We start from the raw sequence: 25,023 nt of genomic DNA, 5'->3' as shown, positions 1-25,023 counted from the left end.
GGAAAGATAGAAAGAGATGGAGTACTTCCAAATTCGTTCTAGGAGGCCAGCATCACCTTAATTCCAAAACCAGACAAAGACCCCACCAAAAAGGAGAATTACAGACCAATATCCCTGATGAACATGGATGCAAAAATTCTCAACAAGATACTGGCAAATAGGATCCAACAGTACAGTAAGAAAATTATTCACCATGACCAAGTAGGATTTATCCCCAGGACACAAGGCTGGTTCAACACTCGTAAAACAATCAATGTGATTCATCATATCAGCAAGAGAAAAACCAAGAACCATATGATCCTCTCATTAGATGCAGAGAAAGCATTTGACAAAATACAGCATCCATTCCTGATCAAAACTCTTCAGAGTGTAGGGTTAGAGGGAACATTCCTCGACATCTTAAAAGCCATCTATGAAAAGCCCACAGCAAATATCATTCTCAATGGGGAAGCACTGGGAGCCTTTCCCCTAAGATCAGGAACAAGACAGGGATGTCCACTCTCACCACTGCTATTCAACATAGTACTGGAAGTCCTCGCCTCAGCAATCAGACAACAAAAAGACATTAAAGGTATTCAAATTGGCAAAGAAGAAGTCAAACTCTCCCTCTTCGCCGATGACATGATACTCTACATAGAAAACCCAAAAGCCTCCATCCCAAGATTGCTAGAACTCATACAGCAACTCGGTAGCGTGGCAGGATACAAAATCAATGCCCAGAAGTCAGTGGCATTTCTATACACTAACAATGAGACTGAAGAAAGAGAAATTAAGGAGTCAATCCCATTGACAATTGCACCCAAAAGCATAAGATACCTGGGAATAAACCTAACCAAAGAGGTAAAGGATCTATACCCTAAAAACTATAGAACACTTCTGAAAGAAATTGAGGAAGACACAAAGAGATGGAAAAATATTCCATGCTCATGGATTGGCAGAATTAATATTGTGAAAATGTCAATGTTACCCAGGGCAATTTACACGTTTAATGCAATCCCTATCAAAATACCATGGACTTTCTTCAGAAAGTTAGAACAAATTATTTTAAGATTTGTGTGGAATCAGAAAAGACCCCGAATAGCCAGTGGAATTTTAAAAAAGAAAACCATATCTGGGGGCATCACAATGCCAGTTTTCAGGTTGTACTACAAAGCTGTGGTCATCAAGACAGTGTGGTACTGGCACAAAAACAGACACATAGATCAAATGGAACAGAATAGAGAACCCAGAAGTGGACCCTGAACTTTATGGTCAACTAATATTCGATAAAGGAGGAAAGACTATCCATTGGAAGAAAGACAGTCTCTTCAATAAATGGTGCTGGGAAAATTGGACATCCACATGCAGAAGAATGAAACTAGACCACTCTCTTTCACCATACACGAAGATAAACTCAAAATGGATGAAAGATCTAAATGTGAGACAAGATTCCATCAAAATCCTAGAGGAGAACACAGGCAACACCCTTTTTGAACTCGGCCACAGGAACTTCTTGCAAGATACATCCACGAAGGCAAAAGAAACAAAAGCAAAAATGAACTATTGGGACTTCATCAAGATAAGAAGCTTTTGCACAGCAAAGGATACAGTCAACAAAACTCAAAGACAACCTACAGAATGGGAGAAGATATTTGCAAATGACCTATCAGATAAAGGGCTAGTTTCCAAGATCTATAAAGAACTTCTTAAAGTCAACACCAAAGAAACAAACAATCCAATCATGAAATGGGCAAAAGACATGAAGAGAAATCTCACAGAGGAAGACATAGACATGGCCAACACGCACATGAGAAAATGCTCTGCATCACTTGCCATCAGGGAAATACAAATCAAAACCACAATGAGATACCACCTCACACCAGTGAGAATGGGGAAAGTTAACAAGGCAGGAAACCACAAATGTTGGAGAGGATGCGGAGAAAAGGGAACCCTCTTACACTGTTGGTGGGAATGTGAACTGGTGCAGCCACTCTGGAAAACTGTGTGGAAGTTCCTCAAAGAGTTAAAAATAGACCTGCCCTACGACCCAGCAATTGCATTGTTGGGGATTTACCCCAAAGATACAGATGCAATGAAACGCCGGGACACCTGCACCCCAATGTTTATAGCAGCAATGGCCACAATAGCCAAACTGTGGAAGGAGCCTTGGTGTCCATCAAAAGATGAGTGGATAAAGAAGATGTGGTCTATGTATACAATGGAATATTCCTCAGCCATTAGAAATGACAAATACCCACCATTTGCTCTTACATGGATGGAACAGGAGGGTATTATGCTGAGTGAAGTAAGCCAGTCAGAGAAGGACAAACATTGTATGTTCTCATTCATGTGGGGAATATGAATAATAGTGAAAGGGAATATAAGGGAAGGGAGAAGAAATGTGTGGGAAATATCAGAAAGGGAGACAGAACGTAAAGACTGCTAACTCTGGGAAACGAACTAGGGGTGGTAGAAGGGGAGGAGGGCGGGGGGTGGGAGTGAATGGGTGACGGGCACTGGGGGTTATTCTGTATGTTGGTAAATTGAACACCGATAAAAAATAAATTAAAAAAAAAAGATATTTGTACACCAATGTTCACAGCAGCATTATTTGCCATAGCCAAAGTTAGAAGCAATCCAAGTATCCATCAACAGATAAAAAGATAAAATGTGGCATATACATCTATGGTATATTAAATCAATCTTAAAAAGGGATGTCATTCTCATACATGCTACAACATGGCTGAAGTCTGAAAACAGTAGGTGAATTAAGCCAGGTGCAAAAAGACATATATCATATGATACCAATTATATTAGGTATAGAATGGGCAAATTCATAGAAACAAAAAGTAGAATAGAGGTTACCAGGACTGTGAGGAAGGGGGAGGGGAGCTAAAGTTTAATGGGTAATGGCTTCTGTTTGGGATGATGAAAAAGTTCTGGAAACAGAGTGGTGATGGTTGCACAGCATTGTGAATATACTTGATAACACTGAATTGTGCACTTACTAAAATGGTCAATTTCATATTACATTTATGCCCACAGTTAATACAATTTCTTAATAAAATATTACACATTACATGTGGATTATACATCTCAATAAAGTTGATTGGCAAAAGATACAAAATTTCATAAATATCCACTATTTAAAGTTCTAACAAAAGGGCATTTTTATAAACACCAACAAGAATGTATGTTAAAATACAATGTTTCTAAAGAATGTTTTAGCAATTTAACAGAAGTCTCAAAACTATCTATTGCCTGTATTTATTCATTCTAATTCTATGAATCTGCCCTAAGGAGAGAAAGAAAAAAACAGGAACCAAGACTTAAATGCAAAAATGTTCATCAGCATATTTTTACAATGTTATAATATTATCCAAAAATAGGGAACAGGGTAAATTAAATAATCAGACATTCATAGTACAGAAGACAGACCTTGAAAAAATTTTGGACAGTTAATGATATTAAAAAATACATAACATATGAGGCACCTGGGTGACTCAGTAGGGTAAGTGTTCAATTCTTGATTTCAGCTCAGGGTTGAGATCCAGCTTCACAACGGGCTCAACACTGAACATAGTGCCTGCTTAAGATTCTCCCTCTCCCTTTCCCTCTGCCTCCCCCTCTGCCACTAAAAAAAAAAAAAAAAAAAAATTAAAGTACATGTTAAAAACATATAAGGGGAAAAGAAACAAAAATTTCAACAGTGACTATCCCCCAGCTAAATTGAGAACCATTACATGCTATTAAGATGATATGACCTGGGTCAGAGATGGCCTCACTGGAAGAAATAGTATTTGAATGGAGAAGACAATAAAAGAAGGTTCCAAGCAGAGGATTTGTCTACCTTATTACTTATCATTTTCCTCAAACACAAGCTATTTTACAGTTAAACTTTAATCTAAAAATATCTATTTTTACAAGTCAGCAGGGGGCACCCCATTCAAGGATATAAATTCCAGCTGAAGTGTTAGGTTTTGTTGCTTTCTTTTTATTGAGCACACCATAAAACTTCTCAAAGTTTTACATGCCCAAAAATTACTTAAAAACCCTATTTGCAATGCCAGGTTTTATCTTGGGGAAGTAAAGAAGATATATAACAAAATTATATATCTTAGGAGATCTATAACAAAAATTATTCAAAAGAGCATTTTGTGAATACCTCATTTCTCCCAAATGTTGCCAGTGAAGAATAATTGCCATTCCCACATTTCACAAAAACCCTTTCACCTTTATGTTGCCATATGCTTCCCTAACAATAATACAAGATAAGCAGGCTTGATAATACCAAGTACAACCACTATAATCTCCCTGGCCCAACATATACTACCTACCAGTAAGAATCAGGCACCAAGCAAGGTATTTGATACACTTATCTTGCTCAAATTTTATTAACAAACATCTATGAGGTAGATACACCATTCCCATTTTACAGTTGAGGAAACTGAGGCTCAGCACTTAAGGCAATTTGCCCAGCAGGCAGATGTCTGAATCAGAAATCCATTGAATTTTATCATCCTACACAGACTCCCCAGGAAGCTGAGACTCAAAAAGAAGTAATCTTCTGGCCTGGTCTCACTGGCACCCAGAGCCTTCTAACACTTCATCTAATGTGCTTTTCACCATGGTACACTGCCTGTATAAGAAGCAAGTACACATCCTTCCATCAGGAATTTACACAGCATAATCCCATTAGATTTTAAATAACATCAGAAGGATGTTATTTTATTCAAGTATCACCTAAGGGAAAGAAGTAATCGCAAGAGAAAACATAGGAAGCAAAACTAGAAGACAGGGATTGTTTGGTCAAGAATACTCAAAAGAAGCACAGTAACAAAGTTCCCAGATATAGTTTATATAATCCTAGACTTATATTCATAATAATACTATAAGGCCTATTTTGAAATCTTTTTAAATTTACAGTTGGGATGCCTATGACTTGCCTGATTGCCTCAGATTCAGAGTAATTATTATTTAAGTATAGAAGTATTCAGAATAATGTGTTTTATAAACATGTATGTTGTAATTATTCAACAAATAATAATTTATTAAAATATAAATGTTACTTACATATCCCAGTTTGGAGCTATTCGCAAGTGCTGGATTAGCAATTGGAACTAAAATAAAACAATAAGATGTACATTTCATTCATGAAATGACATAGAAAGTGATTAACACATCTGACCTGTCTACAACTGAAATGTGACTCCTTTATGAGGAAACAACAAAATAAGTTCAAAATCACTGTGTACTCAACTGCTTTTGGACACAAGGATTAAACAGAATAATTTTGGTAAACCTATTATCTTGATACATTTTTTTTCCACGGTAATTACATCAAATTAGTATTTTTGCACTAATGTTCTAATCTCAGCAGAAGTACAAGAGTCACGTGCAAAAGGCATGCTGCAAGGACCACGAAATGAGACTTTACAACTGAACTTCCTACCAGTGGGGAATGAAGGAGCCGGGTGGCCACCTCCCGGTGTCCAGCCAAAACACACAGATAGCAAAGGAGATTCAGCTTGGCTCGAGAGGCCCCCATGCTCTTCTCAGTGGAATCAATCTGTGAGCACACCTGCTGCAAAAACTCATTCCAATCTTGGTCTTTCAGAAATACTAATTTATCTACTGGAGAGGAAAGAAAATATTAAAAGTGGGTATCATGTTAAAAAAAAAAAAGCCAAAAACATTACAAAAGAAATAAAACAGAACAGAGAATTTCAATAGCTGAGAGGAGGACAAAGAAAATCCTAACTTTACAACATCAAAACCAAAAAGTCCTCCAAAGATGACACTACTTTTACTTACTCTTCTGGATTCCTCTTTTTCTATTCATGGAAACTTTTTCTCTATGTGATGGAATACTATACACAAAAAAGACGCCTACAGGAGAATCAGCCTACAACCTAGAATCTAACAAAATATCAAGCTAAATAAAATCATATTACAAAAAAGCAAGAGAGCCACTGTATAAAGCTATCTAGCCTTAGGATATTGGAAAAGCCAAGAATCATGCAGTTGTTCAAAGGTTCCAATGAAATTATTGTTAAGTGTAACAGGTTAATGTGGCAGCTGAAGTCATGTGGGAGGTCCAAGTTCAACCCTCTACAAATAGAAAACAAAAACTGGGCAATGAGATGCCATCCAAAAATAACAGTTTCATCTAATTTCTATCTTTAAACAAAATAAGCTGTAATAATAATTTCCTAAAATAACTCAAAGTAAAGGGAAAATCGGAAAGTTTATTTTGAGATAATAATCCTCTAAGGTTTTCATGAATAGTGGTTCTACTTGGCACAGTTTGTTTAAATTTGAGTATATTTTATTTTGAATTTACTTTGATTTGATTTTAAATCCTAGATTATAGTCTAGCTACGATGACAAAGTTTTTCTGGATCTAGCTTAACAGCACAAAATAGATTTTATCAAAGAAAATACATCAAAATTTAAGGCATAAAACAATTTCTGTTTGTCCCAAATACGACTTCCCATTAGGCGAAAGGAAACGTAACAATTATCCTTGAAGTGTCTCCATTCCCACGCCATCCCCACAAAAGAACCATCTGACCCCCAATGTCAACTGCCCCACTCCTGGAGTAGAATCTCATTTCTTCATTATGGTCTCCAGCCCTCTTTACCTATAGGAGCACCATAAATGTTGGAAATTCAATGGACTCTACAAGGGGGAAGGGCAAGAGAAGAGCCCATCCAGCTTTACACGAACTTTCACTCCCCTAAGGGTACAGGGCAGCCCAGGCGCAGCTAAGGTGAAAGGCTGGCATAAATGGATTACCGGTCATTTATATTGTGCACAGCACCTCCCCAAGGATATAGCCAATTTGCAAGAAAACAGGACCTCAGCTGTTCAATAAGGGAGATATTCCATTTGCTATTAAATTTCTTATTTGTATGTACCTTCCAAGAGTCTATGTGTTTGACAAGGCTTCTAGAATCCTACCTGAATGTGCCGGTAGATGCAGTATCTTTGGATCAAATTTAATTGGTGGTTGTTTCATTATCTGTGGTTGAAAAAAACAACAAAATCTTTTAAGACACCTTTTGAGACAGATACCGATCTCCTGATAAAATTTCGTATTTCCAGATTATAAATCCATTGGGACAGAAAAAAAAAAAAATCACTGAAAATTTGTCACTAAAAAGAATTAAACACTGCCCTTCAGATTAAAATACACAAACAGGGATCCCTGGGTGGCGCAGTGGTTTAGTGCCTGCCTTTGGCCCAGGGCGCGATCCTGGAGACCCGAGATCGAATCCCACGTCGGGCTCCCGGTGCGTGGAGCCTGCTTCTCCCTCTGCCTATGTCTCTGCCTCTCTCTCTCTTTCTCTCTCTCTCTCTATCATAAATAAATTTTTTTAAAAAAGTTTTAAAAAGTTAAAATTAAAAAATAAAATAAAATACACACTCGGGACACCTGGGTGGCTCAGGTGGTTGAGCATCTGCCTTCAGCTCAGGTCATGATCCCAGGGTCCTGGGATCAAGCCCCGCATCAGCTTCCTGCTCAGAGGGGAGTCTGCTTCTCCCTCTCCCTCTGCCCATCTCCCCACCACCTTGTTCATGCTTGCTCTGTCACTCTCTCAAATAAATAAATAAAATTTTTTCTAAATAAATAAATAAACAAACAAACAAACACAGAAAATAATTTATAAAAATCATTTCAGGGCACCTGGCTGGCTCAGGCAGTAAAGCAGACTCTTGATCTCTGGGTCATGAGTTCAAACCCCACACTGGGGGTAGAGTTTACTTTAAATAAATAAATTTTTAAAAAATAATTTCAAGTGATATCTGCAATAAAATAAAGTGTCATTGAAAAAGAAGCACTTTTTCACCCCTGAAAAAGGGGCACCTGGGTGGTTTAGTTGGTTAAGCATCTGCCTTCAGCTCAGGCCATGATCCCAGAGTCCTGGGATCAAGCCCCCCACCCCCCATGGGCTGTCTTCTCAGCAGGGAACCTACTTCTCCCTCTCCCTGCTGCTCCTCCTGCTTGTGCTCTCACGCTCTCTGTCAAATAAATAAAAATCTTAAAAAAAAAAAAAAAAGAAGCAGCAGCGCTTTACCTTGGTTTACTTTTTTTTTTTTTTTTTTTAATTTATGATAGTCACAGAGAGAGAGAGAGAGGCAGAGACACAGGCAGAGGGAGAAGCAGGCTCCACGCACCGGGAGCCCGACGTGGGATTCGATCCCGGGTCTCCAGGATCGCGCCCTGAGCCAAAGGCAGGCGCCAAACCGCTGCGCCACCCAGGGATCCTGGTTTACTCTTAACCTTAACCAATCTCTAGGTTAGAAATTTAGTCATTTACCAAATACTTATTGGATACCTGAGAGGGTGAGGCAGTATGCTAAGTGCTAAGGGGGAATACCAAGATATAAGACACAATCCAATGGTCAGAGAGCTGATACTCTGGTTGGAAAGATAAAACAAAAGGTGTTAAAACAAAAACACCAATACTGAGCAATACAAAATGGGCAGGATATAATTATAGATGGAACATTTTACAAAGAGAAATTTTTCTAAAAAATTTGAATGTGGCAAGCACTTGAGGCTAACATGGTTTACAGAAGAGCTAGAAGGAGATTGAAGTTTTAAAGAATGGTAAGGGGGTTCTCTGGGTGGCACAGTGGTTTAGCACCTGCCTTTGGCCCAGGGCCCAATCCTGGAGACCCGGGATCAAGTCCCATGTCGGGCTCCCGGTACATGGAGCCTGCTTCTCCCTCTGCCTGTGTCTCTGCCTCTCTCTCTCTCTCTCTCTCTCTCTCTATCATAAATAAATAAAAATTTTTAAAAAATAAATAAAGAAAGAATGGTAAGAACTTCACTCAAGTTGAATTAGAAAACACACCACTTCAGGAAGCTGTAAAAAGGCATGAACAGGAAAGCACACAATTGTTTTGTTGTTTTTTGTTTTTTTTTTTAAGAAAGTGGGGGAAAAAAACAGGTAGTTGGATCCCTAAGTTTGGAACAGCCAGGGTACCTTCATCCTGAGACTTTTAGTTTAAAAGATCAACTATGATATTTATATCTAAATTCTCCAAAACCTCTCTACAGAGCATTTTTAAAAAGCTTAGTAGTATTCTTGCCAAAAATGCATAACCTCATACATACTAATCATAAGAAACACTTAGCAAACCCAGCTTGAGTGACATTCCCCAGAATACCTGACCAGTACTCTTCAAAATGTCAAGGTCATGAAAGCCAAGAAAAGACTGAAAAATTACAACAAGGCCATGAAAGAAAAGGATAGCTGGTAGGAGAAAAAGGAGGCCTACTAACAAACTGTAACAAGAAACCCTAGAACAGATAAAGGACATCAGTGGTACAACTGGTAAAATTCCAATAAATTTGGTAATTTAGTTAATTGCACTGTACCAGTGTTAATGCCCTGACTCTGCTAACCATTCTATGGTCCTATAAGATGCTAACATTAAGAGAAGCTGGGTAAAAACCATACAGGAACTCTACTATTTTTTAACCTTCTCTGTAGGTCTAAAATTAGAAGTTAAAAAAAATTTCTAATAAGGCTTCCTTAAAACAATTAAGTATGGTCATAAAAGAAACAGAAAAGAATATGGTCAAAAGATCTTACCAACTGTTCTTAGAAGATCCACTGGGTAAATGACAGTTTACACATTAAATTAGCATGATATACAATTACTCTGCCAGATATCTGAACTCATAAAAAGAATTAGCTCCATTATGAAAAATAGCTGGGTAATCTATTGTAAAATTTTGTCTATCTAGTAAATATGCATCCAAAAACCCATTTGTTCTAAATTATAGTAATGTTCCCCAATGAGATGAGTAAAAATGGGCATAATTTAAAACAGAAAAAGACATTTAAAAAAAGAAAATTAAAATACAGAATAGGTAGTACAGAGGAACTGAGAAATTACTTCTTCTTAAAGAGACTACTCATCATCCCCTAGTAATACAGTAGTACATTCCAAATGACATGAAGCCACAAAAATCTCCCTGGATATGAAATGCACCTGTGAATCATGCCTCCCCAACCTCCCAGTGTCTCTCCACCATCTGGCCTGTGGTGCAAGCACTGTGAGAGGGTATGGTCTCTGTGTGCCTGCCTACCCACCCCAGCCAGGGGAGCAGTCCTCACTCACATGTGCTTTCATAACACATCCACAACAAGAGTGTTTGGAGAAATTCACTCAAGTATGTATGAAGAAACGAAGGGACTAAGGACTAAGGTCTGAGGTCTAGAAGCCCATGCATGGAGAGGAGGCAGAGCTGATGCAGGAGAGGAAGAAACTCACCACTCAGTGAAGCAGAAAACAATGCAGGAAGAGGAGAAGGGTGCAGACAGGATGGGCATGAGAAATGTAGACACTGTGGCACAAATGACATAAAAGCAGACATGAGGAACAGCAAAGAAGATTTGGAATGAAAAAAACCACCAGGATTTCGGCTCTCAGCAAAGTCTAAAGCTCAGCCCTCATCTGTCAGAGCATCTTTCCACACCTTTGGGTTATCGATAATTGGGGTGACAACAAGATCAGAGTCCATGTAGATAAGCTTTCTCATCTGGGATTCCAGGTCCTGCTGACTCAGGTGTTCACTTGTAATCTGAAACAAGAACAAAAATGAGGCTTTGTTTCTATGATTAGTGAAGAGCTTTTAAATTAAATTGAGATAATAAGATGTTGAGTAGAACAGTACTGGAAGGGTCACCTAGATCAGTGCACCTCATTTTGCTATTCGATACACTTTCACAGTCTTCTTTGATCTTCACAAAAATCCTCAGTCATATGTATCATCATTCCTGTTTTTACAGAAGGAAAACACAAAGCTCAAAGTAACTGACTTATTCGTGTTTACCACAGAGGGCAGGTAGAACCAGAAAACAGGTCTTCTATAGTCTGAGTTCTAAGCTATGATGAGGCAAACTGGTTTTTCAATTACCAGCATGGTTTTGGTCATTCCTTTATTCTCCTTTATAGAATATTCAATACAAAGTTAAAATTACACCATAGAAGAATTTCAGGGTTAAGTACTAACCTGTTACCTAAGTGTTCCACACTTCCATCTTTATAAAGCTAGAGTTAACACATAATGAAAATGAGTAACCAGATATTTGCCATCAGTTACTCCTTTGAGATGTTTCTTTGTGCTCTACTTGAACAGCAAACAGAACTCTCATTCCTAGTAGTATGCCTCAGGATTTCACATTAGACAAAAAAAAAAAAAAAAACGGATTTATGCATTAGGAATTTCCATTGAAACACTGACCAGCAGACTGAACAAAACAAAAAAACAAATCAGTGAAATAAAAAATGAGGAAATTATCCAAAACTGAGGCAGAAGCATGAATAAAGGATTAAAATAATTAGCTAATAAAGTTCCTGGAAACCAAGACCACCCCCTTCACAACTTAGAAAATGGACATAGGAAAAAATACATTAAAAGTACAGGGCAACATTGTAAAAGAAAAATTTTAATGCTTAAAGGCATAGATATTCAAGATAGAAAAACTTCAAAGAAAGGCCAACATGAATGACTTAAATTATATTCTTACATTAAACTAGTATAAGAATCAAGTAGACCCCAATTAAAAAAATACACAAAAAAAGAATCAAGTAGACCAATCAGAAATTTATAGGTGAAAATTAATTTCCTATATATAAACAAAATGCATGGATAGATAACAGATTATAAAAATGAAATACGGGGATTCCTGGGTGGCTCAGCGGTTTAGCATCTGCCTTTGGCCCAGGGTGCGATCCGGAAGTCCTGGGATGGAGTCTCGCATCAGGCTCCCTGCATGGAGCCTGCTTCTCCCTCTGCCTTTGTCTCTGCCTGTCTCTCTGACTCTCATAAATAAATACATAAAATCTTAAAAAAAAAAAAAAAAGTAACCAGTGGTTCCTTTGGGTAATTAAATTAGAAGTAGTTTTTATTTTTTGTTCTATTGTACAGTTTCCAAGTTTCCTACAATTAATATAAAAGTTCTGTAGGGCATCTGTGTGGTTCAGTTAAGCATCTGCCTTCAGCTCAGGTCATAATCCTGAGATTGAGCCCCACCTCCGGTTCCTTGCTCAATGGAGAGCGTGCTTCTCCCTTTCCCTCTCCTCCTGCCTGCCACCCAGCCCCTGCTTCTGCTGTCAAATCTTTAAAAAAAATTGTAATTGAATTAAAAGGTATCACTTAAATTATAAAAGATAAACTCTTATGTAGTACTTCTATCATTACTGCTTGAATATTCTCAATAAAATTATTAAGTGCACTCATCTACAATAACCACGTGCCAGAAGAGATTTAATATCTCTAACATTTCAAAATGCATTTTTTACTTTTATATTGATTTTCTATCTCACATAGAACTAATTAGAATGAGATTTTATTATAACACATTTATATTTCAATGCAGAAATAAGTTTCATGCAACCTAAATGCATTTCACATTACATAAAAGTTACAGAAACAAATGAAAGCAATTCTCTCTCTCAAGACTAAATATAGTAACTTGGAAAAACTTTAATTCAAAATATCTCTGCATTCAAAAACAAATGACTGAAAAAAATTAAAGACCTAAACAAATAGAAAGACATTCCACATTCATGGAGGAAAACTTTCCATTGTTAAAATAGCAATACTCCTCTCAAATTGACCCATAGATTCAACATCATTGCTATCACAATCCAATTGGCTTCTTTATTTTTTTTAATAGTTTTTTTTTAATTTTTTTATTTATTTACTTATGATAGTCACAGAGAGAGAGAGAGAGAGAGGCAGAGACACAGGCAGAGGGAGAAGCAGGCTCCATGCATCGGGAGCCTGATATGGGATTCGATCCCGGGTCTCCAGGATCGCGCCCTGGGCCAAAGGCAGGCGCCAAACCGCTGCGCCACCCAGGGATCCCCAATTGGCTTCTTTACAGAAGCATGCAAACTGATCCTAAAATTCACATGGAAATGCAAGGGACCCAGGATGGCCAAAACCATCTTGAAAAAGAACAAAGTTGGGAGAATCATACCTCCTAACTTCAAAACTTACTTAAAACTGCAAGGATCAAGAATGGCTAGCTAGGGGTGCCTGAGTGGCACAGTTGGTTAAGCACCTGACTCCTGATCTCAGCTCAGGTCTTGATCTCTGGGTCATGAGTTCAAGCCCCACATTGGGCTCCATGTTGGGTGTGGAATCTACTTTTAAAAAAAATTATCAGGGCATCTGTGTGGCTCAGTTGGTTAAGTGTCCAACTCTTGATTTCAGCTCATGTCATGATCTCAGAGTTATAAAATCAAGCCCTGCGCTGAACTCTGTGCTGGGCATGAAGCCTGCTTGGGATTCTCTCTCTCCCTTCCACCCTCCCCCCATCTCCTGCCTTCCCCCTCCTCGTGACCTCTCTTTAAAACACACACACACACACACACACACACACACACACACAAACTAACCAGTTACTGTACTACCACCATGAGAAAAGATGCATAGATCAACAGACTAGAGAATCCAGAAATAAACCTCACCTTTAAATTGCTAGTCAACAAGAATGCCAAGACAACTACAATGCAACAACAAACACGCACACACAAATATGAACTACGTCACAATTAAAATTGTACTTCAAAGGACACCACCACCAAGTCACATACCCAGAATACATAAAGAATTCCTACAACTCAAAAACCAGGTAAAGATTTGAATTCTTTCAAAGGAAATATACAAATGGTCCGAAAGCATATGTAAAGATGCTCAACGTAATTAACAATCAGAAATACAAATCAAGGGGATCCCTGGGTGGCGCAGCGGTTTGGCGCCTGCCTTTGGCCCGGGGCGTGATCCTGGAGACCCGGGATCGAATCCCACGTCGGGCTCCCGGTGCATGGAGTCTGCTTCTCCCTCTGCCTATGTCTCTGCCTCTCTGTGTGTGTGTGTGACTGTCATAAATAAATAAAGATTTAAAAAAAAAAAAAGAAAGAAATACAAATCAAAACTAGATATATTTTCACACACCCCAGTATGGCTATAATGCAGCATTACTCACAACAGCCCAAACATTAAAGCAAACAGAATGTCCAAAGATGGATGAATGGATAAACAAAATGTGGTATTACACACACAATGGAATATTATTCAGCCTTAAAAAGGAATGAAATTCTGACACATGCTACAACATGGATAGACCTTGAAGATATGCTGAGTATAATAAGCCAGACACAAAAGAGCAAATATTTTACGGTTCCACTTTTATGAGACTACTAGGCAAATAAACAGAGACAGAAAGGAGAATCATGGCTACTGGGGCTGGGAGGAAAGGGATATGGGGAATGATTGTTTAGTGGGTACACTAAACACAGTCTCAGTTTGGGATGATGAAAATGTTCTGGATGGTGGTAACAGCTGCACAAAAACGGGAATACACTTAATGCCACAGAACTGTACACTTAAAAATAGTTAAATGATAAATTTTACCTAAATTAGATTTTATCACAATTAGAAAAAAGACAATAACAAGTCTTGTTAGGGATGAATAAAAACTAGAGTCTTCACACACTGCTGGAGACAATATAAAATGGCCCAGCCATGTTGGAACACAGTTTGGCAGTTCTTCAAAGATTAAACAGAGTTACCACAGGATGCCCCAATTATACTCCTGCAGGGTTAAAGAGAAATTAAACACACATCCACTCAAAATAATGTACACCAACATTCCCAGCAGCACCATTCACAATAGCCGCAAGGTGGAAACAACCCAGATGTCCACCAACCAGTGAATGGAAACATAAAATGTAGTATATACAACAGATTATCTTTTGGCAATAAAAAAGAACATGGATTGATATATGCTATGATTTCGATGAATCTTGAAAACATTATGTTAGGTGAAAAAAGCCAGTCACAAAAGAACACATACTGTGTTATTTCATTTATATGCAATATCCAGAATAGACAAATTTATAAAGACAGAGAGATTAGTGGTTCCCAGGTGAGAGGCAAGAGAAATTAATTGAGGGAAAACAGGAGTGACTGTTCATAGGTGTGGGGTTTCTTTGTGGGATGATGAGTGTTCTCAAACTGACCATGGTGATGGCTGCAGGACTCAGAATATGCTCAAAGGCCCTGAATTGTACACTTCAAATGGGTGAATTACATGGGTTGTCAATCATATCTCAGGAAAGCTGTTATCAAAGAAATAATTATGAAACAATTCTCTCTTAAGAGTACTTACCAGAAAAACCAGTGATCAAAGAGGACTTAATTGTAAAATTTGTTGTTTCAATCATAGTTTGGAGATCAACGTGGCAATTATTCTTCTGCCTCTCTATATCTTATGTGGGGGAAAAAAAAAAGGGAAAATCCCCTCTCTGCTCACCTTGGTTGAAGGAGAAGTTTTCTGTGGTGAATGTTGAATCATATCCTCACCAGGACTTAATCCCACTGCAGTGCTCGTTCTTGGAGTTGGACGAGAACTGGAAAATACAGACCAGTCAATACTACTCAGATTTTAGAAACTAACTGTTTACTATTACGGGGTGGGGGGGGGCGGTGGACGGACATCTATCTCACAGAAAAACTGGTCGAATATAAAGATTCTACATGATCTCATATATTTAAACTCTAAATTTGTGTTTATCCAACACTTTTTCAGTAAATGTCTTTAAAGCAATTTCCTGGCTAATTTATTATTTCTTGTATTTATAGAACCTATGTTATATACAGTACCTTCTATTTTAACTAGAAACCTTAAAACATTGATTTTATTATTTTTTTAAATGTCTGCTGGTATCAGGATTGACATAATAAAATAGATTGGACATTCTACAAAGGATGGAAAAGATTTACAATTTTATTTTAGAAAACTTTTTTTAAGATTTTATTTATTTAATCATGAGAATCAGAGAGGCAGAGACATACACAGAGGAAGAAGCTCCTCAAAGGGAGCCCGATGTGGGACTCTATCCCAGGACCCCGGGATCATGACCTGAGCCGAAGGCAGATGCTCAACCACTCAGCCACCCAAGTGTCCCCAGAAAACGTTTTAAATGGAATATTATCTTGGTACCTATTTAAGAAACAAGTAATAATCTGCGTCTATGTTTTTTTTTTTTTTTTTATGATAGTCACACACACACAGAGAGAGAGAGAGAGAGAGAGAGAGAGAGAGAGGCAGAGACACAGGCAGAGGGAGAAGCAGGCTCCATGCACCGGGAGCCCGACGTGGGATTCGATCCCGGGTCTCCAGGATCACGCCCCGGGCCAAAGGCAGGCGCTAAACCGCTGCGCCACCCAGGGTTCCCAATCTGCGTCTATTTTTAATGATTTCTCCTACCCTTTAAAATGGTCTCATACTCTGTGGGTCAATCCATTACTCTTGGGTCTCTGATTTTTTTTTAACATAAAAAAAAAAAAATCTTTGACTCAGATCATTAGAGTCTTTTTCAATGAATTCCTTCAAATTCCTAAATATCAGGATTCTTCCCTCTCACTTATCTGTTTATTCATTCATTGAACAAGTACTTATTTAACATGCCAAAGATTATAAAAAGGTTTTTTTAAAACTGAACTTAAAACATCTAGAATCTATGTAGATAAATTTAACATACTTTAAGTAGGGTAAAACAAGTCAAGAAATTATAGTTCACTGTTATAACCCCTATGTCATTAAAACTATTTGTGTATATGACTAAAACTATAAACACAACACACATTACTAAAATTTTAAACACGTTGGCCTTAATCATATTAAAATACCATTCTGATCTTTTTAAAATTATTTCAATGACTACATTAAACAAATATTACTTAAGCCTACACATAAAACATTTAAAAAAAAAAAAAAAACATAATCTGCTCTTTCCTGTAAGTCTTTATCCAATAAAGAAGCTGAACTGCTAAAATTTCAAATTCAATTCTATTTGAAGGGAAAGTATAAAATGAAAAGGTTTTAAACCTTGTGAATAGGAAAGATTGTGGTTTGGTTAAAAACTTTTAAAAAATGCACAGCCAAATCAACATTTCATTGGCCAGCACTTAACAGTAACTTTGAAAGCAGAGATTGAACCCGAAATTTGACATTCACATCACTATCCTTCATCTCTAACATAGTTTGGCACCTGGATAACAGATGCTTTGGGATGACCTCACTGTCATGTCCCATGGATTCCTTAGGCTCTGTCATCTTACCTACCTGAGTAGAAACATGGATTCATTCGGTTGACCCCCAACAGTACTTTTGGGCCGCAATTCAGATGGATTTTCTGTGGCAAGAAAGAAAAATATTATCCATAAAGGATAAAAAATATCATGAGCAGAGGAGGATGCAGACAGAATTTCAAGAGAATGGTAACAAAAACTAGAAGCACTCAGAAACAGCACCCTAAAGGGCACAAACATGCTCCAGCAAGAGCTCACCTAGTCTAAAAGAGTGACTTAGTCGCTGACCACTCTTCTCCCCCTTGGCTTGTCCACTCGGAGGCTTCAAAAACTCCTTGGAATCTCGCGTCCCAGAATGCTCCATCACTTTTTTGCTGTTCAACCAGAGAAAACCAACACAGTCAAATTTATTTTGAGTTTTCTATAATTTTCTATGTAGACCAAGAGGTGGGAAAAGATCATTAAATTACACATAACATTTTGCAAAGCCATGGAGTTGGAAAGTATTGTCATTAGGCAGCTAAAATGAGCACTTACTATATCTAAGGCATTCTACTGAATTTATAGACCTTATCCCTGAAAAATAAACAGCAGCACTTAGGTTGAAGAAGGAAACCAGAATTCAAAGTACCAATAAACCAACAATGAGTCTCCCTTTTCTCCCCCTCTTTGAGTATTGCCTGGCCTGAGTTCAAAAGCAGTAAGTACAGACCAAAGGAGCCACCAAGAGAAGCTTCCTACTTACTTCTGTTCTAAGAAATAGGAAAGGGAATCTCTAAGGGTCAAAGCAGGGGAAATCTCCTGGTTTGGGTGGGGCTTTTGTTTTTGTTTTTGTTTCTTTTTTCCATTTTACTCTGTCCCAGCCTCCAGGTAATCCTGCAGCAGCTAGCTAGGAGAGCAGCAGCTTCTAGCCAGTGCCTAAAACTGCGGGAGGGGTACCTTCTCTAATCAGACAGCTGCGAGGGCAGCCATGGTGGCACAGTGGTTTAGCGCCGCCTGCAGCCGGGGGTGTGATCCTGGAGACCCAGGATCGAGTCCCATGTCAGGCTCCCTGCATGGAGCCTGCTTCTCCTCTGCCTGTGACTCTGCCTCTCTCTCTATGAATAAATAAAAAATAAAATCTTAAAAAAAAAAAATCAAACAGCTATGATCTCAAGAACAGGATGCAAATCCCTGTTGTTCTTTTTTCTCCTATCTCGCTGTCCTCCTGCCACTTGGCCCCAAACACTTGCAGCAAGGCATAAAAATTATAACACAGCATGACTAGGTGGGGTTTATTGCAGGATTGCAGGGCTGGCTCAATATTTGAATACCACCAATTTATGTAGGAGTCCATAATCAGGCTAAAGAAAACCAATATGATCTTATCAACTGATACAAAAAGGCATTTGACAAAATTGAATGTTCATTCAAAGTGAAAAGGAACAGCTACACAAACCTCCAGCGCATTATACTTAATGGTGAAAGGCTGAATGCTTTCATCCTAGACACAGAAACCAGGGCAAGATGTTCACTTGCATCACTCCTCATTCAACATCTTACTGAAAAAGTCTTAGCAAGGGCAATAAGGCAAGAAAAGAAATCAAAGGCATATAGATTTAAAAAGGAAGATGACAAACTAAGGTCAGAGGTGTTCTATGACTTGCTGATGCTGGAGGAGTGAGACCAGAGCCCTGCTTTCTGTAGTCCCCACAGAGCCTAACACAATGGTGAGAACATGGCTGAAACTCACTGCATCAGAGAAACCCAAGTTTGGGAGAGACCTTAAATAGAATTCAGACTTCTCTCTCCTATATACCGAATTTGCCAAGATCAAAATCAAGAATCAGACAACTATTCACCACTAAATAAGTGGAGGGGGAGCCAAGTCAATTAGCAGAACTTTATTCGACTACTTTTCACCTTGTTCTTTTTTTTTTTTTTAATATTTATTTATTTATGATAGACATAGAGAGAGAGAGAGAGGCAGAGACACAGGAGGAAGGAGAAGTAGGCTCCATGCCGGGAGCCCGATGTGGGACTCGATCCCGGGACTCCAGGATCGCGCCCTGGGCCAAAGGCAGGCGCTAAACCGCTGAGCCACCCAGGGATCCCCCTCACCTTGTTCTTAATATGGTCACTTGTGTAGGTGTCCTGGGCTAAGAAGAGTTCATAATAAAAATGAGATGTATTAGTCAGAATCAGACAGGAACTAGGGTATGCTCTGGTAATATACAACCCACAAATCCCAGTGGCTTAGAATCTCCTAACTTTGTCGCAATCACATACACAGCCATTGAAGGCTTGGCAGGGAAGCTACGCTCATCACAGTCACTGAAGACCTAGCTTGACAGCAACCCCATTTGGACATTTTCGTCGCAGGTGCCTCATCAGGAGGAAGAAATGTGTCAAATCTCAGGGGCTCATAAATTTTTTTATACAGAATGAACATCACTTCTGTTCACATTTCATTAGCCAAAGCAAATCGTGTAACCACACCTAACTCAAAAGGAGTAAATGAGATCCTACCGTGTGCTTGGCAAGGTGGAAAGTGTTACATTTTTAGAGCTAATGACCACCATACTAAAATCACTCACTGGATAATAAACAACTGATCAGAAAATGAACAAAATTGAGAACATCAAATTCATGGATAAACTCTTTAAGCAATGCTTAATCAAATGTTTGATTTTCTCCTAGTAAGCAGAGAAAGTCATATCATTGATGCTGCATTGACAGAACAGTAGTCAGTGCAATCATTTAATAACCATGCCCCCACACAAAGATAAGCTTATATACTACCTGACATTGGAATCCTCGGTGCTTGATTCCCGATCTTTCCTAGTGAAAGCACTCTTCCAAAATGAATGTTGCAGTAGGCCCGCCCAAGTTAATCTAAATAAAATACAAATGTTAAAGTTCTATTTTAACATGATTCACCATGCATAATTGCCAAGTCATGTCCCAAATACATCTACTAGGTTTTATGATTTATAAATTTCTCTATATGAATGTACCTCAGCAATTCTTTCATACTTTCTTTTTAATTTATTTATTAGAGAGAAAGAGACTGCGTGTATGGGTACAGAGAATGAGGAAGAGAATCTCAAGCAGACTATCCACTGGGCATGGAGACCCACTCAGAGCCTGATCCCACGACTTTGAGATCATGACCTAAGCGGAAACCAAATGTCAGATGCTTGACCAACTGAGTCATCCCAGTGTCCCTATTTTCATTTTAGTATACAATTAATCTCTTAGCAACAACAAAAAAATAATTCAGAAGCCTTAAATGGTACAGAACTAAAGAGTCTGACAACTAAATATTAGAAGTCTCAGGGTTCATATTCCACAGAGCCTGATGAAAACATTTTGGGTTCTCAAACGTAGCCTATAAAAGGAATCTATAATTAGCTTAAAATTTTAAAGCAAACACATCAGATGTTATCAATCTATAATTCTGTCATCCTTTAGTCTACATACCTTCCCTGCTTCATACATTTCATTTTGGGGACTTCATTTTTAGAACTTCATTCAGAAATAAGAAAATTAGCCTCATGATTTTACAGAGTCACACTTCTGTGCAGGAGCTAAAATGTTATCTAGCTAGATTGTCCACATTAAAATGACTTTAGGCTGTATCTAAAACCCACACTTTCAATGCATTAGTTTTTACTACTAATAGAGTATGCTTCTAGTTATAATCATCAGACTCAGAATGGTTAAGCCTGACTGAAATTTCAAAACAAAAGAGAAAATTTGATGATTCAAAAGATCTCTATTGAAATAAAAACAACTTTGGGGTGCCTGGGTGGCTCAATCAGTTAAGCATCTGACTCTCCATCTCAGCTCAGGTCTTGATTTCAGAGTTGTGGAGATCCATGCTGGGCATGGAGCCTACTTAAAAAAAAGAAAAGAGAAAAAGAATTAAAAACTACTTTGATAAAAATTAAAACATGATTAATAAAAACAATCTGCAATCACCTATAATATCCGTTTTATATAAAGGGCTCTTAAAACTCACTAACAGAGAAATAAAAATGGGAATTTCTTTTTTGTCAGGCAGTTTGGCAAATATTTATAAGGTCAATAAAATCCATTGTAACACCGGGAGGAAAAGGGCTCTCTAGGGTTGCTAAACCAGCACACATTCCAAGAATGTAGCAAATGCATCAAACTGTTTTCATGTTCTTAGCCTCTGGCCACCAACCCCACTGTCAGAAATAACTCCAAAGGAGCTAACTGCTTAAGTGGACACTAACAAATACACAAAAGGATTGTTACTGTAACAGCCTATATAATATTCTGAATCAAGAAGCACTCTAAATGTTTATTGGGCTTATGGTTATCATGTGTACATTCTGCAGCCATTTGAAAAGACTTGGACATAGAGAAAGAACTAGGTGATAGAGCGGTATCATTTATGCAATGAAGTATACAGTACAGGGATGTAAATATGTAGAAATGTGGATGCAAATTCTAAATTAAGTATATTTGAATCCCATCAAAAGGTTTCTGGAAGACATAGCAAAATAATACTGATCCTAAAGGCATCCATTTCAAGCACAAGGGGTTTGTCCTAAAACTTACATGAGAATTAGCATTTCCTTCTGCAATTTTTCTCTATGTTAATGAAGCTAGAGAAGTTTTTTTTTATATGCTATATGAAATTTACACCCTGAAGCAGGGATCCCAAACACTTGCCTAACTCCCCCACCTCCCAGTTACCTAGTGGCAGAATCCAAACTAGAGAGCAGTTGCTCTTGTCCGCGTCTCCAGGGAAACACCCTCCAGACTCCCCACCTCCCTCCTGCCCTCTGCTATCCCATTCCAGTGATTTCTAACTTTCTGCTATTACTATAACCCAGAAAATTCATACTGCGCCTATTACCTTCTCACCTGATACCCTCATTACGACAGGATTATCAAAAAAGCATAGCACATTAAAATACCACTCAGTATAACTACATTAACTGTCTTGATAGCATCATCCCCAGTTCAATAGTGTAAGACAGTTTTAGCCTAAAATCCCCAATGGCGGGGGGGGGGGGGGGGGGGGGCGGGGGGCGGGGAATGCCCCTCTTGGATTCGGGAGTTACAAGAAAATCTGTCAACCTACTAGGCAACTATTTAATATATAAAAGGAGAAATGGACTTTAACACTTCCTCATGATTAAAAACCCTGCAAACAGAGAGAGAGAAAGAGAAACAAACCAAGCAACAGATTCTTAACTAGAGAACTGATGGTTACCAGAGGGGGGTGCAGGGAGGGCGAGCGGTCAAATGGGTGATAGGGATGAAGGAGTGCACCTGTGATGAGCACCAGATGATGTACAGAATTGTTCAATCAATCTGAACTAATACTGCACATCTGAAACTAATTATCACCATGTATGTTAGGGGCCCCTGGGTGGCTTAGTCGGTTAAGCAGCAGCCTCTTGATTTCAGCTCGAGTTCATGATTTCAGGGTACTGGGATCAAGCCCCACATTGGGCTCCTTGCTCAGCAAGGAGCCTGCTTGAGGATTGGTTCTCTCTCCCTTTCCCTCTGCTCCTCTTCTCATTTACCCTCTCTCACTCTAAAATAGATAAATCTTTAATATTACACAGTGTGTTAACTAATTAGAATTAAAAAAAAAACCCACAGACAGAAAACACTCAACATAAACTCAGCTTTTTTTTTTTAAGAGTTATCTGACTAGCTCTCTGTATATTAAGAATAGTACCATTTTAGCATACATGAAATGAGAAAAAGATTCCTCTTCTTCATTCATATTAAAACGCTATCCATACATACCTTTTCTGAGGATCTTTTTGAAGTAAACCATCAAGCAAATTAATAAAATCTGAAGAAGCTTTAGGAAGAGAAGCATCTATACAGATTCCCAAAAGAAAAACCAGTGGTAAGTATATGAATACATACTCTTCATAAGCACTTAGAATAATAGTATTTTGAAAGCACATATAATTTTTAAGAGAACACTGAATCCATTATTAACAATTACAGGTTCCATTTAATGGGGGGTGAGGTGTGGGCATAAAAGTACACTATTTTTACTGTACCATAAAAAAACATGAATCTCAAAAACTAAGACTGGACTACCTCTAAACTTTCTCTTTACTGAATAAGCCCAGTAAAGATCACCAACCTGACAAACTCCTACCCCTGGTCTTCAACTTTTAATTATGCCTCATTTTCTGAGGCATTCTTAATTTGACCAACTTGACTTTATAATGTAAAATGATAAGAATACTTGCAATCCTTCTTTTCTTCCTTTTTTATTTTAAAGATTTTTAACAGGAAAATAATATACATGACAATATCATGATATTGGTCAATTCCAGTATTCTCCAAATGTTAGCTTTTTTAAATTAGAATATACCATAGCCAAATGATCAGTCTTTGGTTAAAGTGGCCATGAGGGCAATGGACAAAAACATCACAGAAGGTTTTACAGCAACCACAGCCACAGTCGAAGGAAGATCCCCAGGTAAGCCTGGGCCACCAAAAGTATCCTGACCATACCTCTGACACCTGCATTTTCATATTTCTCTTCCCTGCATAAAAATCCTTAACTTACAGGACACAAGAATAATCAATACTATGAGTATTCAAAACCAAACAAAAATCAGAAGTCATCATGACAAGATAGTTTTTGTAGAAATCATTTTTAATATAAAAGTTAATGGAAGAAATGCAGTTTTATTTTAATAAGTATGGACTATTTTCAAAACCGTGTTTTGGGTTTTTTTTCCCCACTTAGGATGACTTTGAAATCCTAAAGGAATTCTATATTCCAGTTCTTCCATTAATTACTTCTAAAAGTTTTCTTTTAAAAATGTAAATTTTCTTGGTAAAGTCCTGTTTTAATTTGTGTGTCTTGAGATTCACTTTTTTGTGTGTGTGTGGTGTACAACAAAGTACTTTATTATGTTTGTACCTTTGGGTTTTTTTTCCCCTTGCCTTAAAGCTGTTAGTGGTAGATTGTTACATTCATTAAAATTCATATGATTAAAGTTCCAATACTTTTAAAACACTGGAACTATGCCTAGTTTAGTTTAAAAACTTGTCAGGGGCATTCTGATTCAAAATAAGCACTGACAAATGCCAGACTTGTCCCTATTTGAACACTAAACAGAAATAACTACAAGGAACATGAGTACAAAGTAGGAAGTGGTAGATACACAAGGGGAAAAAAAAACACAAAAGTTTGAGCTTTTAAAATCTTTAAACCAGACTTCTGTTGATATAGAAACACAAAATAATTTGTGTTTTTAAATGAGGGAATCTATTAGTAGTACTTTGTTCTTCATTTCAGGGTCTGAAAAAAACAATTTAAAATAAGCAAAAGGAAAGCTAACATTTCTAAAAATATCAATCTGTGACTATATATAAAAATTAAATTTGGAAGTTAGGAATCAAAAACAAACTTTGGACAAAAGTGTCCCATTAGTATCAATTATAAATTAACTGCATTTATAATTTTTAAAAACCCTACCTTTTGGAATTGGTGGCAAAGGATCTTCATAAAAAATCTTTTCAATTAATTCTGAAAAAGTTTCTGAGAAGAATGGAGGTTTTCCTGAAATCATAAGAAAAACTGCAAAATTAGACAATAGCTTGCTATCACCAATAATTCTAAATAAATCTCACCTACAGATATAAAATTATGCAATATACAGGAAAAAATATATAGTAATAACTTCTTACTAAGTGCCCAGATCAGGCACACTGGATATTTTTGTATTTCTGTAATTTAAAACTTATCATCCTAACAAATTTGCTAATGCATATATGGACCATTACCATGATCCAAGGGTTGCATGAGTCGCTGGACACATCTGAGTAATTCACAGGCACAAGGTACCTTTACAACAATTTCCACTAATAATCACAGTTTTTTAATAAGTACCCACATTTTTGCAAACGATCA

The 25,023-nt window shown here is 37.8% G+C and overlaps 1 protein-coding gene across 6 annotated transcripts in view; it reads right to left on the bottom strand.

Moving 5' to 3' along the window:
- Positions 1 to 25,023, bottom strand: part of ULK4 (unc-51 like kinase 4) — a 591,366-nt gene that overhangs the window by 547,976 nt on the left and 18,367 nt on the right. For 5 of the 6 annotated variants that reach the window (XM_077865647.1, XM_077865651.1, XM_077865650.1 and 2 more), the window contains 10 exons: positions 24,589 to 24,672; positions 22,887 to 22,962; positions 19,893 to 19,985; positions 17,370 to 17,485; positions 17,146 to 17,215; positions 15,331 to 15,427; positions 10,479 to 10,583; positions 6,944 to 7,004; positions 5,432 to 5,613; positions 5,053 to 5,099 (listed from right to left, as the gene is read on the bottom strand). In XM_077865647.1, the coding sequence (XP_077721773.1) occupies positions 5,053 to 5,099; positions 5,432 to 5,613; positions 6,944 to 7,004; positions 10,479 to 10,583; positions 15,331 to 15,427; positions 17,146 to 17,215; positions 17,370 to 17,485; positions 19,893 to 19,985; positions 22,887 to 22,962; positions 24,589 to 24,672 (931 nt within the window). The remainder of the gene's footprint in view (positions 1 to 5,052; positions 5,100 to 5,431; positions 5,614 to 6,943; positions 7,005 to 10,478; positions 10,584 to 15,330; positions 15,428 to 17,145; positions 17,216 to 17,369; positions 17,486 to 19,892; positions 19,986 to 22,886; positions 22,963 to 24,588; positions 24,673 to 25,023) is intronic. The other variant, XM_077865649.1, reaches the window with a different exon arrangement.

This window comes from Canis aureus, chromosome 22 (assembly GCF_053574225.1).
Source record: "Canis aureus isolate CA01 chromosome 22, VMU_Caureus_v.1.0, whole genome shotgun sequence".
Classification (NCBI taxonomy): domain Eukaryota; kingdom Metazoa; phylum Chordata; class Mammalia; order Carnivora; family Canidae; genus Canis; species Canis aureus.
Note: the sequence above shows the minus strand (reverse complement) of the source record. Positions and strands in the feature narration are given on the sequence as shown.